The following is a 13658-nucleotide window of genomic DNA, read 5'->3' on the forward strand; positions in this document are numbered from 1 at the left end:
CTGTAGACAACAATAAGGCAGAGCTGGGCAGCATTAGTACCATCACTTCACACTGAGATATCAGGACACAGCACAGGACTAAAACTTTAAGGGACAAGGGAATTTACACTGGGATAGTTGGCAAGTATGAGGTAGCTGCTTTGGGCCCCACAACAATGACAGAGCCCAGGGCAGCTGCCCTTTTTGCCCTGCCTTAAAGACGGCCCTGGCTGAATGACGGCCACAGCGCGGACCTGAACTTCCAACAGGCCATCATATGACGGCCTCCCCTTTGCGCCCCCTGCAGGACGCTTGCGGCACGCGCTGTGATCACTGAGTCACCGAGACTTGGGTGATCACAGATCAGAGTATGGGGCCAGTCCTGGCCCCTTATTAAGCGAGCAGCTGTCAGCCAATGACAGCTGATCATGTGTGTAAACCAAAGCTCGGAAATCATTTTTTTTCCTCTTCACGCTGACAGCGTGAGCAGAAAAAAAAGCTGATCACCGGCTTATGTGCAAAGGACATCGGTCCTGAAGAGAAAGGAGGCACATTTGCCTCATCTGTGCAAGTCAGTACCCACTGCCAGTGCCACCTGTCATTGTTGCCTGCCAGTGCCCACCAGTGCCACCTATCAATGCCCACCAGTGCCACCTATCGATGCCCACAAGTTCCACCTATCAATGCCCACCAGTGGTGCCAATCAGTGCCTCGTCAGTGCCACCTAGCAGTGCTGCCTATCAGTGTAACCTACCAGTGCCAATCAGTGCCCATAATTGCCACCCATCAGTGCCCATAATTGCCACCCATCAGTGCCCATTATTGCCACCCATCAGTGCCCATCACTGCCAGCTATCAGTGCCACCTATTAGTGCCACTTCTCAGTGCCACCTATCAATGCCCATCAGTGCCACCTATCAATGCCCATCAGTGCCACCCATTAGTGCCACCTCTCAGTGTCACCTCTCATTGCACACCAGTACCACCTTATCAGTGTCCATCCGTGCAGCCCATTGGTGTCCATCCGTGCAGCCCATTGGTGTCCATCCGTGCAGCCCATTGGTGTCCATCAGTGCAGCCCATTGGTGTCCATCAGTGCAGCCCATCGGTGTCCATCAGTGCAGCCCATCGGTGTCCATCAGTGCAGCCCATTGGTGTCCATCAGTGTAGCCCATCGGTGTCCATCAGTGCAGCCCATCGGTGCCCATTAGTGAAGCCTCATCAGTGTACATCAATGAAGGAGAAAAATTACCTGTTTGCAAAATTTTATAACAAAATATTAAAAAAAAAATCGTGCTTTTTAAGAGATATAGCTCTTGCTAAAAGTTATGCTTAGTCTATGTAAGCCTTTAAGCAAGGCATTACTGTTCCTTTTTTTTTCTGCACATTTTTATGCTCTTAATTACTTGTTTATACATTATATGTTGTTCTATATATGATGTGCACGAACCACTATGCAACACTTGAACGTTCACTATTTTGTATTCTGAAATGTCTATTGTATGACTCCATTTTATACCAATAAAAATTATTGAAGTTAAAATAACCCAAATAGTGGGGAAATATAGCTGCCATCCAGGACCCATCCCTGCCATCCTGTACACTACTTATCAATTTAATCTCTTCTATATTTTTTCTCCTCGCAAACTTTTAATACTGTTTAGGTGTTGTACCTGATGTTTTTTTTTTTATGTTTTCTAATATATTGTCCATACACTGTATCCGATATTGTATTTTTATATACCGTATATACTCGAGTATAGGCCGACCCGAATATAAGCCGAGGCCCCCAATTTACCCCCAAAAAAACTGGCAAACTTATTGACTCGTGTATAAGCCGAGGGTGAGACATGCCTGTCCATCCCTGTGTGTGTGTCCGTCCATCCCTGTGTGTCCGTCCATCCCTGTGTGTCCGTCCATCCCTGTGTGTCCGTCCATCCATCCCTGTGTGTGTGTGTGTCCATCCATCCATCCATCCCTGTGTGTGTGTGTGTCCATCCATCCATCCATCCCTGTGTGTGTGTGTGTCCATCCATCCATCCATCCCTGTGTGTGTGTGTCTCCATCCATCCATCCATCCCTGTGTGTGTGTGTCTCCATCCATCCATCCCTGTGTGTGTGTGTCTCCATCCATCCATCCATCCCTGTGTGTGTGTATCCATCCATCCCTGTGTGTGTGTGTCTCCATCCATCCATCCCTGTGTGTGTGTGTCCATGTGTGTGTGTGTGTGTGTGTGTGTGTGTGTGTGTGTCCAGCCTACCTGTGTCCCGAGCCTGTGTCCCGAGCCTCCGTCCCGTGCCTTGCCTCCTTGCCTCCGTCCCGTGCCGTGCCTTGCCTCCGTCCCGTGTCGTGCCTTGCCTCCGTCCCGTCCCGTGCCGTGCCTTGCCTTGCCTCCGTCCCGTGCCTTGCCAGGATCGCCGCTCTTCGTCGGCGCCTCGGCGGCCATTGTAAAATTCAAAAGCCGCGCCTCCGCCTTCGCCTGTGATAGGCGGAACACTGAATTTCCCAGCAGCCTGTGTTCCGCCTATCACGGACATCGTCTCATCCTCGTCCGTAGTACGAGGATGAGACGATGTCCGTGATAGGCGGAACACAGGCTGCTGGGAAATTCAGTGTTCCGCCTATCACAGGCGAAGGCGGAGCCGGAGGCGCGGCTTTTGAATTATAGAATGGCCGCTGTCTGTCTGCTCGACACGCTGATCGAGCAGGCAGACAGCGATGACTCGAGTATAAGCCGAGGGGGGCACTTTCAGCCTCAAAAAAGAGGCTGAAAATCTCGGCTTATACTCGAGTATATACGGTAATCGTTATCCATATTCTGATGAAAGGCACACAGTAAATGTCCTGAAATGCATTGGTTATCAATAGAAAAGATATATTACATACATAAAAGGTTTACAGTATTGCGCCAAGACAAGTCAATACACATTTATATTCTGAATGATCTTTATTAGTAGTAAGTCCATAAAAAATATAAAGGACAACATCAGGAGTCATTTCATCTATTGGTAATAAAAAGGGATGAATTAAAAGACCTCATGACACAAGATACAAAAAAGATATTTAACAGAATATTAAAAGATAGATATCTTTGGGGAAACAAACTGAGTAAGCATCTCGCTAGGATGTTAAAAAAGAAAAAAATCAACAAATTACATAGAAAAGATCCAAAATAAACATGGGAAATGGTGTATAAGACAAAGGAGATAGCTGAGATGTTTAAGAGCTACTATGGGGCATTGTAGGCAGTAAATAAGGGGCAACAGGACAAACATAGAGCAAGTAAAATAAATGAGTTCTTAGAAAGAGCGGGACTCCCCCAAGTATCTGAGAGTGAAAGGCATATGCTGGATAAACCCAAAACTCAGGAGGAAATTCACAAGGCTCTACAAGAAACAGCCCCCGGGAAAAGTCCCAGACCCAACAGGTTCTCGACCTTTTACCTAAAGAAATACAAGGAGATCTTGGTACCAAGGCTATGTCAATAAATGAATGGATTGAGGTGGAATACGAAATGAGCAGAGAGGCCCAGACAGCATCAATAACAGTTATATCGAAGGAGGGGAAGGACAGAATGTGTTGTTCAAATTACAGACCAATATTCTTGCTTAACGCTGACACAAATTATATGCAAAAGTCTTAGTAAACAGGATGAAAGACCTGATGAAAGATATAGTTCACCCTGATCAGGTCGGGTTTATCCCTGGGAGGGAGGGGAGGGACAATGGAGTGAGAACATTGCTCCTCCTCCCGAAAATTTAAAATGTTGGGTCCCCAGGTCTATTCCTGTCGATTGATGCCGAAAAAGCATTCGACAGGGTAGACTGGGGACTCATGATAAAAACACTGGACTTCATGGGCTCGGGCCCAAGAATGATCCATTGGATCAAAGCATTATATAAACAACTGACCACAGTTATAAAAATTAATGGGGAGTTATCCCCCTCCTTTAAAATGAAAAACGGGATGAAACAGGGGTGTCCCCTCTTCCCGTTACTTTTCATATTGTCCCTCGAACCACGACTTGCAACGATCCGGTCCAACCCTGATATAGGTGGTATTAAGATTGGAGATGAAGAGCATAAAGTAGCGGCCTTTGCCGATGACTTGTTGTTTTACATATCCAACCCTAAGATAACAATGCCAAACCTACTTAAAACCTTAAAACATTATGGAGAACTATCAAACTTTAAAATCAATCTTAATAAATCAGAGATCCTAAATATAAATATAAATAAACAAGATGAGCAGAGTATTCAAAAGGAATTCCAGTTCCCCTGGAGGAAGGAGGGATTAAAATACCTAGGAGTAAAGTTGGCGACCTCTCTGAAGAAAATAACATAAGTGGAGCAAGGTTGAATAGGATAGTATGGAACCCTTCACAATACAGGGAATTAGGGGAAAATACACTAGTTGATAGGATATGCACTTAAAATATGGGATTTGGTTCACAAACAATGTAAGTGGAAGTATAATTCACCTCTAATTTTTTTTGAAAGACAACGATTATTTTGTAGCTGGAAAAAAGGCTATAAGAGGGAATTGGGTAAAAAGGGATAGCACACAACTAAGAGATATAATTAATAAAGGGAAAATAAATACACTTTTTGAGTTACAACAAAACACAGATTTAATAATGATAAACGAATGGCGCTACCTCCAGTTGAAGCATTTCATTGAGAACTTACCTCAAGCAATAAGAACAGAGAACAAACTAACACCAAATGATATCTTGATCATACATCACGGGACACAGGAGCTTCATTACATAGTGGGTTATATAGGCACCTCTGGTGATTGGACACTGGTTGACCCCAATTAAGGAGAATTCCTCCCGTATATAACCCCTCCCATATGGGAGGCACCTCAGTTTTTTCGCCAGTGTCTATGGTGGTTGGTCACGTAAAACTTAGGCCCCCGCAGGGACCTGCACAGAGCTAAAGGGCTACAACAAACTGGATCCATACCTCGGGCCGATATTTGACTCCCAAGATGGTATGGTACCCGGGCCTCATCAGCCGAAGAAACGAGGTTTGGCCTGTAAGTCCTCTCCTATTGGAAGACTGGGCTCTGGGAAAACCAGACTTGGCGTACTGTTTATACAGAGCGCAGAGTCTTTTACATGGTCCAGGTAGGAGGCTCTTCCGAGAAAGAGCCCCAGATAAACCTGAAAGTTGGCTAACACTGCCCGCCGTGATGGGTGAAGGCTGGAATTTGTCTGTTTCAGCAATTCCTGCGGCGAGGACAGGTATCGGAAGTTAATCCTATATATATAATTATATGATGGATTTCTTCATTGTGAGTAGTTGTATGTCTTACCTGGTTTCCACCACTAGAGGGAGTAAGAGCAGCCTAATGCATACTTACATGCCTTTCAGTACACACGCTCAGTGAAGCCTGGTTCTCCAGCTGTCTCACGTCTCCACTGCAGTCCCTGCCACAACAAGGTAACACAGGGGCCCCACGTAGTCTGGGGGTCCCAGGCAGCTCCGGTGGAGTTCTCCTTTCCCCCCCCTGGATCCCGCGGTCCTCGTGCACACGCGTGGGGGGCGTTCCCGGCCTAATGGAGGAGGGGGGAGTGTGGTTGTGAGCCGTGCACGTCAGTGTGCACGGCGCTGTACTGCGCAGGCGCCAGGTGGCAGATTTAAAAAGCCCAGAGCGTCAGGGGGCTGTAAGTGGAGACACAGGAGCTGTGGGCAGTGAGCATCCGTGGGGATTGGATCCAGGCAAACCTTAGACACCTACTCAGCATCAGGTTGTGCAGTTTAAGCATATATATTTATTGTGAGACTTTAAGCACAACAGTGATTGCACTTGTACTAGTACCTCTGCTTTGTAGCTTAGGACTATGTCTCCTCATAAGAGGGTCTCAGGGAGAGGTAGCAAAGGCACTGGTAAATCACCGCCTAGGTCCAGGGGTTCTAAAGGTGCCTGCAAGTTACCATCCCCCCCCTGCAAGACTGGAGCCAGCCTCTCAAGACGAGTCAGTGCCCCTGTCAGGTTTTGCAGCCTCTCCTAATGTCCCAGCCCCGGTTTATGTCACTGAGGACTCCCTTAGGGCTACATTGGAGGGTTTTAAAGGGAGAATAATGAATTTTATTTCTGCTTCCCTGAAAGATAGCAGGAAAAGTGGTAGATCCCCTCCCTCTGCTGAAATTCCTCTCTCAGATGATTCTTCTGAAAATGAGGAGAGATCCCTGTCTTGGGACAGGGATCATGAGCAGTCGGATGAATCAGAGGAAGAGGAGAGAGTCCCCTCCTCCCAGGCGCTCAGAAAACAGGTGCAGTATTATACTGAATTGGTGCATACCACATTCAGAATGCCTGCTGCTGAAGTCGCTACATCCTCTGTTTCTTCCCTGGGAGTCAGGAAAGCCCCACAGACTGCCTATTTCTTTCCAATTCATCCCTTAATGGATGAATTGTTGTATGAGGATTGGGGACATCCCGATAAACTGTTTGCTCCTCCTAAAAGGTTTTCTATGCATTATCCTCTGGAGGAGAGTTTCACCAAGAAGTGGGGGGTCCCATCTGTTGATGCGGCTGTTTTTTGCGTGAATAAAAACCTGACTTGTCCCTTGGATAATGCGCAGGTATTTAAAGATCCAACTGATGAGAAGCTGGAAACCTTATTAAAAGCCTCCTTTTCCATGACTAGCGCTGTAGTGCAACCTACAGTCGCAGCCGTGGGGTTGTGCCAGTTCCTCAAGGAACAGGTTAAGCAAATGCTTGGGCTCCTTCCCAGCGAGGAAGTAGAGAAGTATGCAGAAATGCCTCATATTCTGTGTTTCATGATAGATGCGATTTTGGATTCTGTCCAACAAGCATCACGTTTGTCCCTCATGTTGGTACACATGCGAAGGGCCCTATGGCTAAAGAATTGGGCAGCTGAGCTGTCATGCAAGAAGCATTTGATTGGGTTCCCGTTTATTTGGAGAAGAATTTGACAAATTCGTCCAAAAAATTTCAAGGGGTAAATCTACTCTCCTTCCAGTCAAAAGGAGCAAGCATCCTTCATTCAGGCGTGCTCTCTCTCCCGGAGCATCAAGCTCTAAGCAGTGGCGATGGCCTTCTCAACCCTCCTCTACAGGAAAGGCTCAAGGCCGAGCCCAGGGACAGAAAAAGACTTGGAGGCGAAAGCCTGCCAAGCAGAGCCCAAAAGCTTCCTTGTGAAGGGGCGCCCCTGCTCGGCCAAGTGGGGGGAAGGCTCCTGCAGTTTGCAGGAGCCTGGCGGGAAGAGATCTGGGACAAGTGGGTGATCCCTTCGATATCTCTGGGCTACAGGCTAGAGTTTCAGGAGATTCCACCTTCTCGCTTTCTAAGGTCAAGGATCCCCAGGGATCCAGTAAAGCAAAAAACGCTATTTCTGGCCTTAGATCACTTACTATCCCAGGGGGTGATAGTAGAAGTGGACCCAAAAGAACAGGGTTCAGGGTTTTACTCAAATCTCTTCACTGTTCCAAAGCCAAATGGAAGTGTCAGACCTATCCTAGATCTGAAGGATCTGAACCGGGTTTTACGCATCCGGTCCTTCCGAATGCAGTCAATCCGCACTGTGGTCTCCTCCCTGCAAGGGAGAGAGTTTATGGCATCAATAGACATCAAGGATGCATATCTCCATGTGCCAATTTTTCCCGCACACCAAAAATGTCTAAGGTTCGCGGTAGAGCGGTGCCATTTTCAATTTGTGGTCTTGCCGTTCGGGCTTGCTACGGCCCCTCGAGTCTTCACAAAGATTCTGGACCCTCTCTTGGCAAACCTAAGAGCTCAGGGTATAGCCATCATGGCTTATCTAGACGATTTGCTTCTCATGGAGAAAACAGCAGTGTTCCTGAATCACAGCGTCACCAGAACGCTAGAACACCTGGAATGCCTAGGTTGGATCATAAACCTAGAAAAGTCGTCCCCACAGCCTGCCACCAGGTTGGAATACCTGGGTATGATCATCGACACCGCTCAGGGCAAGGTGTTTCTTCCAAGGCCTTGGCCATTGGGGATCTGGTGCGCCTAATTCTGGGCAGAAGATCTTCCCCCATTCGATTGTGCATGAGACTGTTAGGGAAAATGGTCGCCTCCTTCGAGGCCATCCCATTTGCCCAGTTCCACTCAAGGCCTCTGCAAAGATGCATCCTTGCGGCTTGGAACAGGAAGCCCCAATCCTTGGATCTTCCTATGCGTCTATCCCCAGGGGCACGCAGGAGTCTCATCTGGTGGTTACAAACCAAGAATTTGCTGAAGGGCAAAACTTTTCTTCCTCTTCCATGGAAGATTATCACGACAGATGCCAGCCTGACAGGCTGGGGAGCAGTGTTGGAGGAGACGTGCTCGCAGGGGAAATGGTCTGCGATCGAGAAGCTATTGCCCATAAATATCTTGGAGATTCGGGCAGTTTATATGGCTCTCATAAAGTGGTCTTACAGACTACGAGGTCTCCCTGTTCGGGTTCAGTCCGACAATGCCACAGCAGTGGCTTATATCAATCACCAGGGCGGTACCAGGAGTCTGGTGGCCCAAAAAGAGGTGAATCGCATACTTGTCTGGGCAGAAAAGCATGTTCCGTGTCTTTCTGCAGTCTTCATTCCAGGAGTGGAAAATTGGCAGGCGGATTGTCTGAGCCGCCAGCAGTTGTGCCCAGGAGAATGGGCTCTGCACCCCGACGTGTTTCGGAACATATGTCACAGGTGGGGTACTCCAGACGTAGATCTGTTTGCATCCAGCTTCAACAGGAAACTGGACAATTTTGTGTCAAGGACAAGAGATGCATTTGCTCAGGGGTCAGATGCTCTGACAGTTCCCTGGGATCAGTACAATCTGATCTATGCCTTCCCCCCCGAGCCAGCTTCTGTCGCGGTTCCTGGGAAGAGTCAAGAGGGAGACAAAGTCGGTCCTTTTGGTGGCCCCGGCTTGGCCCAGGCGACCATAGTAAGCAGAGATCATGAAGTTGGCAGTAGGCAGGCCATGGATCCTCCCTCTCCAAACAGATCTGCTCTCACAGGGTCCAATCTACCATCCTGCTTTATGCAGTCTGAATTAGACGGTTTGGCTACTGAGACGCACATTCTGAGAGACCGCGGCCTTTCGGGGCCTGTCCTTTCTACTCTGGTCAATGCCAGAAAGCCGGCCTCCAGGCTTATTTATTACAAAATCTGGAGGGCATATGTTTCCTGGTGTGAACTCAGGAAATGGCATCCTAGAAAGTATGTCATTAGCAGGATCTTGGCCTTTCTCCAGTCAGGCCTAGAAATGAATTTGGCCATAAGCACTATCAAGGTGCAGATTTCAGCCTTGTCAGTGTTTTTTCAGAAGCCACTTGCATCACATTCCCTGGTGCGGGCTTTCATCCAGGGGGCCATGCGGATAAGACCGCCAGTCAAACCTCCAGTATGCCCATGGGATCTGAATTTGGTTCTCTCGGCTTTGCAGGGGCAACCATTTAAACCTTTGCATCTGGCTTCATTAGTTCTCCTGACTAAAAAATTGGTCTTCTTGGTAGCCATATCTACGGCTAGAAGAGTATCAGAGCTAGCAGCTCTTTCCAGCAAGGAGCCGTATCTAATTATTCATAAGGATCGGGTGGTCATGCGTCCCAACAGGTCCTTTCTACCTAAGGTGGTTTCAGGATTCCATTTGAATCAATACGTAATCCTACCATCCTTTTTTTCTGACCCACAGTCCGCAGAAGAAGAATCTTTGCACACTTTGGATGTGGTTAGAGCAATCAGTATATATCTTCAAGCAACTGCTCAGATAAGAAAAACTGATTGCTTGTTTATTTTGCCAGAAGGCCCTAGGAAGGTCCAGGCGGCGTCAAAATCCACTCTCTCAAGGTGGATTAGACAGGTTATTTCTCAGGCCTATAGTGTAAAGGGGAAGATTCCTCCTTTTCAAGTGAAAGCGCACTCAACGAGGGCTGTAAGTGCTTCTTGGGCAGTGCATCACCAGGCCCCCCTGGTTCAGATCTGTAAGGCTGCAACTTGGTCATCAGTCCACACATTCACCAGATTCTATCAGGTGGATGTCAGAGGGCAAGAGGATATCGCCTTCGGGCGCAGTGTACTGCAGGCTGCAGTTTAGGTCCTCCGGTCCCTGGCGGTCTATAATTATGATCTGTGTCTCCCTCCCCTCAATCTGAGCATTGCTTTGGGACATCCCACTATGTAATGAAGCTCCTGTGTCCCGTGATGTATGATCAAGAAAATGGGATTTTTATATACAGCTTACCTGTAAAATCCTTTTCTTGAGAGTACATCACGGGACACAGGGCTCCCGCCCCTCTTGGGTTTTACGTGGTTTCTTATTGCTTTGCTACAAAACTGAGGTGCCTCCCATATGGGAGGGGTTATATAGGGGAGGAATTCTCCTTAATTGGGGTCAACCAGTGTCCAATCACCAGAGGTGCCTATATAACCCACTATGTAATGAAGCTCCTGTGTCCCGTGATGTACTCTCAAGAAAAGGATTTTACAGGTAAGCTGTATATAAAAATCCCATTATTTCTCAGTTATACAAAATACTATTGTCAAATGAAGAAATGAAGGTCCTGCCATTCTTTAAAAAATGGGGTAAAGAATTGGGGTCACTTGAATATAAGCATACAATAAGGAAAATTTTTAAACTAACACACAGTTCAGCCATTGATACTAGAATGGCTGAAATTAATTATAAGTGCCTGACAAGGTGATATGCAATACCAGATAAATTAAGTAAATACCAACCAGAGAAATCTCAGGAGTGCTGGAGAGGCTGTAAGGAGGTAGTAACGATGGCCCACCTGTGGTGGAACTGTTCAAAAATCAAAAAATATTAGAAAGAAATCTTACAATTAGTTAAGGAAATTACTGGGGAAATCTTACCCAAAGATCCATGGATATGTTTATTCCACGGAACAGAGGGCTCAGTGAAACAATACAGGGAATCATTAGTACCCTATTTGTTGAATGCAGCGAAAAGTCTTATACCAAAAAGATGGCAAGAGGAAGGAAGCCCTAAAATGACTGACTGGGTCTTTGCCATTGAAGGAACATACAATCTGGAGAGCTTGAGATCTAGCGGGGAAGAAGGAAAAGAGGGATTGATGGATAAGTGGGGGTGTTGGCGGGAGTTTAAAAAGACGTGGAGGTATGTTGAGGTTATGACTTGTAGAGAGTAGATGGAATAAGCTGTTAAAGAGGAAAGATAAATAGGACTTATCGAGATGAGAGGTGGGAGGGACGGGGAAGGGAGGCAGTGGCGTAACTAGAACCTTCAGGGCCCCGATGCAAGAAACCATGAAGGGCCCCCCTGAACCCCAGCCAGGGCCCTTTCCTCCGAGTCCGGCGGTGGAACTCCAGGGCGTGGTCACAGGTATGACCTTTGTGAGCCCTGTAGTTCCACCACTGGTATCAGTAGTTTTTTATTTATTTTTTATTTTTAGGTGCCCCATTGGGGGACTGTCCCTAGGCAGGATGGGGTCCCCGTCCCCAGAAGAGATGAGGTCATTTTCTCCAGGGCAGATGAAGTTACTGCCCCCAGGTGAAAAGGGGTCCCTGTCCCCAGGGGAGGTGGGGGTCCCTGTCCCCACATGAGAAGGGGTTCCTGTCCCCAGGGGAGGTGGGGGTCCCTGTCCCCACGTGAGAAGGAGTCCCTGTCCCCAGGAGGAGATGGAGGGGGTATGTAATGGTGTGTGGGGGATGGGGTCCTCTCAATCACCATGACCAAGCTGTAGGCCACGCACTCATCCATGTTGGCCTGGGCTCCATCCAGCGTGCTGGACGGGCGATCAGCATATCTCCCAGAAAGACCTTTCATCATCTGTGTATGACGGGGGAGGAGGGGGGCTAGCAGACAAGCCTGCAGTGTCCTCCGGGGGGCTGCACTGCATCTGTCTGCTTAAAGTTTGTTTACCCGGGAGAAGTATACAGTGCAGTGTGGGCCGGACTCAGGGGGGGCGGGATTCTGGCTGGGGAGAACAGACATCGGACTGAGTGGCAATGCATGGAGCAGGAGAGGGGTACTCTGAGGAGCCGGCCGAGGACACAGGTCATGCGGGGAATGCACAACTAAAGAGCAGCCAGTGCGATAGTCGAGCATGGAGCTCTGCTAGTCACCCTCCACCTCCAGCCACCCGTGTGCATGGTGCACTGGTACCCCTAGCTGCCTATGCTGCCGGCCATATGTAGAGAGGGCTGCATGGGCCCCCTGCATCACAGGGCCCGGTTGCGGTCGCAACTGCTGCACCCCCTATAGTTACGCCCCTAAAGGGAGGGGATATAATGAATTGATTAAAAGAACTGTGTTGTGCAGTTTGTTTTATATATGTTTTTCTATATTATGAAATATGTTGTGGAAAAAATTTAATAAATAATAAAAAAACAAACAAAAAAACGATATTTGTTAACACAATTTAACACACATTGATGCAGAAAAACATTGTGGACTTTAGTGCAACTGCTGTGATTTCCGACTGCCATTAGTAGGTCATTCGATAATTCTATTTGGCTCTATTGGGCTCCAATCATCTACTCCCCTTTGCATCCTACAATGAATAGAACAGCTTTATAATCAGCAATATCACTGACATTGCGTCTCCTCTGCACTGCATAGTAATCAATGGCTAAACCCACCTTACCAAAGGCGTTTTTCACAAACTCCTCATTACATTTAAAACAATGGAACTGTTCTGCTCCAACAAACCAGTAAGTTGCATCTACTAGCGAAATAAGTAACAGTTGACCTCCGGGTTTTAGCAGCTTTATTGTCTTCTCCAGATTCTTTATGTATTCATCTTCATTTTTACTGATCATTTCCAGTATCCCCGCACTAATAATACAATCAGCAAGTGGAAGTAGCACCGGGGAAGTTATATTTTCCTGTTCAAAATCACATTTCAAAATCTGCTTGATGGATGACCTGAGGCGCATTTCTTTCTCCTGAAGTTGATTTCTGAAAGAAAAAAAAACATAATATGGACATTACAGGATATATTTCAATATACAGTGATATGGTGTGATAAGCAATTCTGCTAAAATTCAGTTAGACTGTAATTTGACAAGTTAAAATAAAATTGTCATACTAGTGTAGCTCTACCCCCCGTAGGAGTTACTAATGGCAGGGTTCCCCACTACTGCACAGCCAGTCACACAGCATTTCTTTCTTGTAGCCAGACAAAGTGATCAGACCTTTGGATTGTGTTTTTGTTATTTCATAGTATAGGTTCTAGGATGCTTCCCAGGACACGACCATATCGGGACAGTTTAGTAAAAAGCATGAATGTCCCAAACAGTTGGCAGATATGATGTAATGCAAGATTACTGCAGGGCCACATTGGAGGGGGATGAGTGCTGCCAGAAATCACCGAGCACTCCACTTGACGTAAAAGCGGCTCTCACATCATAAACACAGTCCCGCTTCTGCCTCCGGCATTGGACCAGTGTTCTGTTTATCGCAGGAGCTGGTCCAATGCCGATGGCAGAGGCGAGACTGTGTATGTGACTGCCAACTGAGAGTCGAGTAAACAGGAAATGACGGCTCAGTGATTTCCTGCGTGACATGAGAAGGTGAGCTGCATTGATGGGGAAGATGGACACAAATCAGGCTGCAGATGGGCACAGATCAGGCTGCACTGAAGCTGCAGATGGGCACAGATTAGGCTGCATTGAGGCTGCACATGGGCACTAATCAGGCTGCAGTGATGCTCATT

The 13658-nt window shown here is 47.3% G+C and overlaps 1 protein-coding gene across 1 annotated transcript in view; it reads right to left on the reverse strand.

The window, feature by feature from the left end:
- Positions 1-12477: 12477 nt before the first annotated feature.
- The window catches only part of LOC143934384 (indolethylamine N-methyltransferase-like), a 115656-nt gene continuing 114475 nt past the window's right edge, over positions 12478-13658 (reverse strand). Inside the window, exon 3 of the mRNA XM_077457953.1 lies at positions 12478-12901. Coding sequence (XP_077314079.1) covers positions 12478-12901 — 424 coding nt within the window. The remainder of the gene's footprint in view (positions 12902-13658) is intronic.

The sequence above is a fragment of the Lithobates pipiens genome, unplaced genomic scaffold, assembly GCF_037356315.1.
Source record: "Lithobates pipiens isolate NorthernLeopardFrog02 unplaced genomic scaffold, aLitPip1_a1.2 Scaffold_27, whole genome shotgun sequence".
In the NCBI taxonomy this organism is placed as follows: domain Eukaryota; kingdom Metazoa; phylum Chordata; class Amphibia; order Anura; family Ranidae; genus Lithobates; species Lithobates pipiens.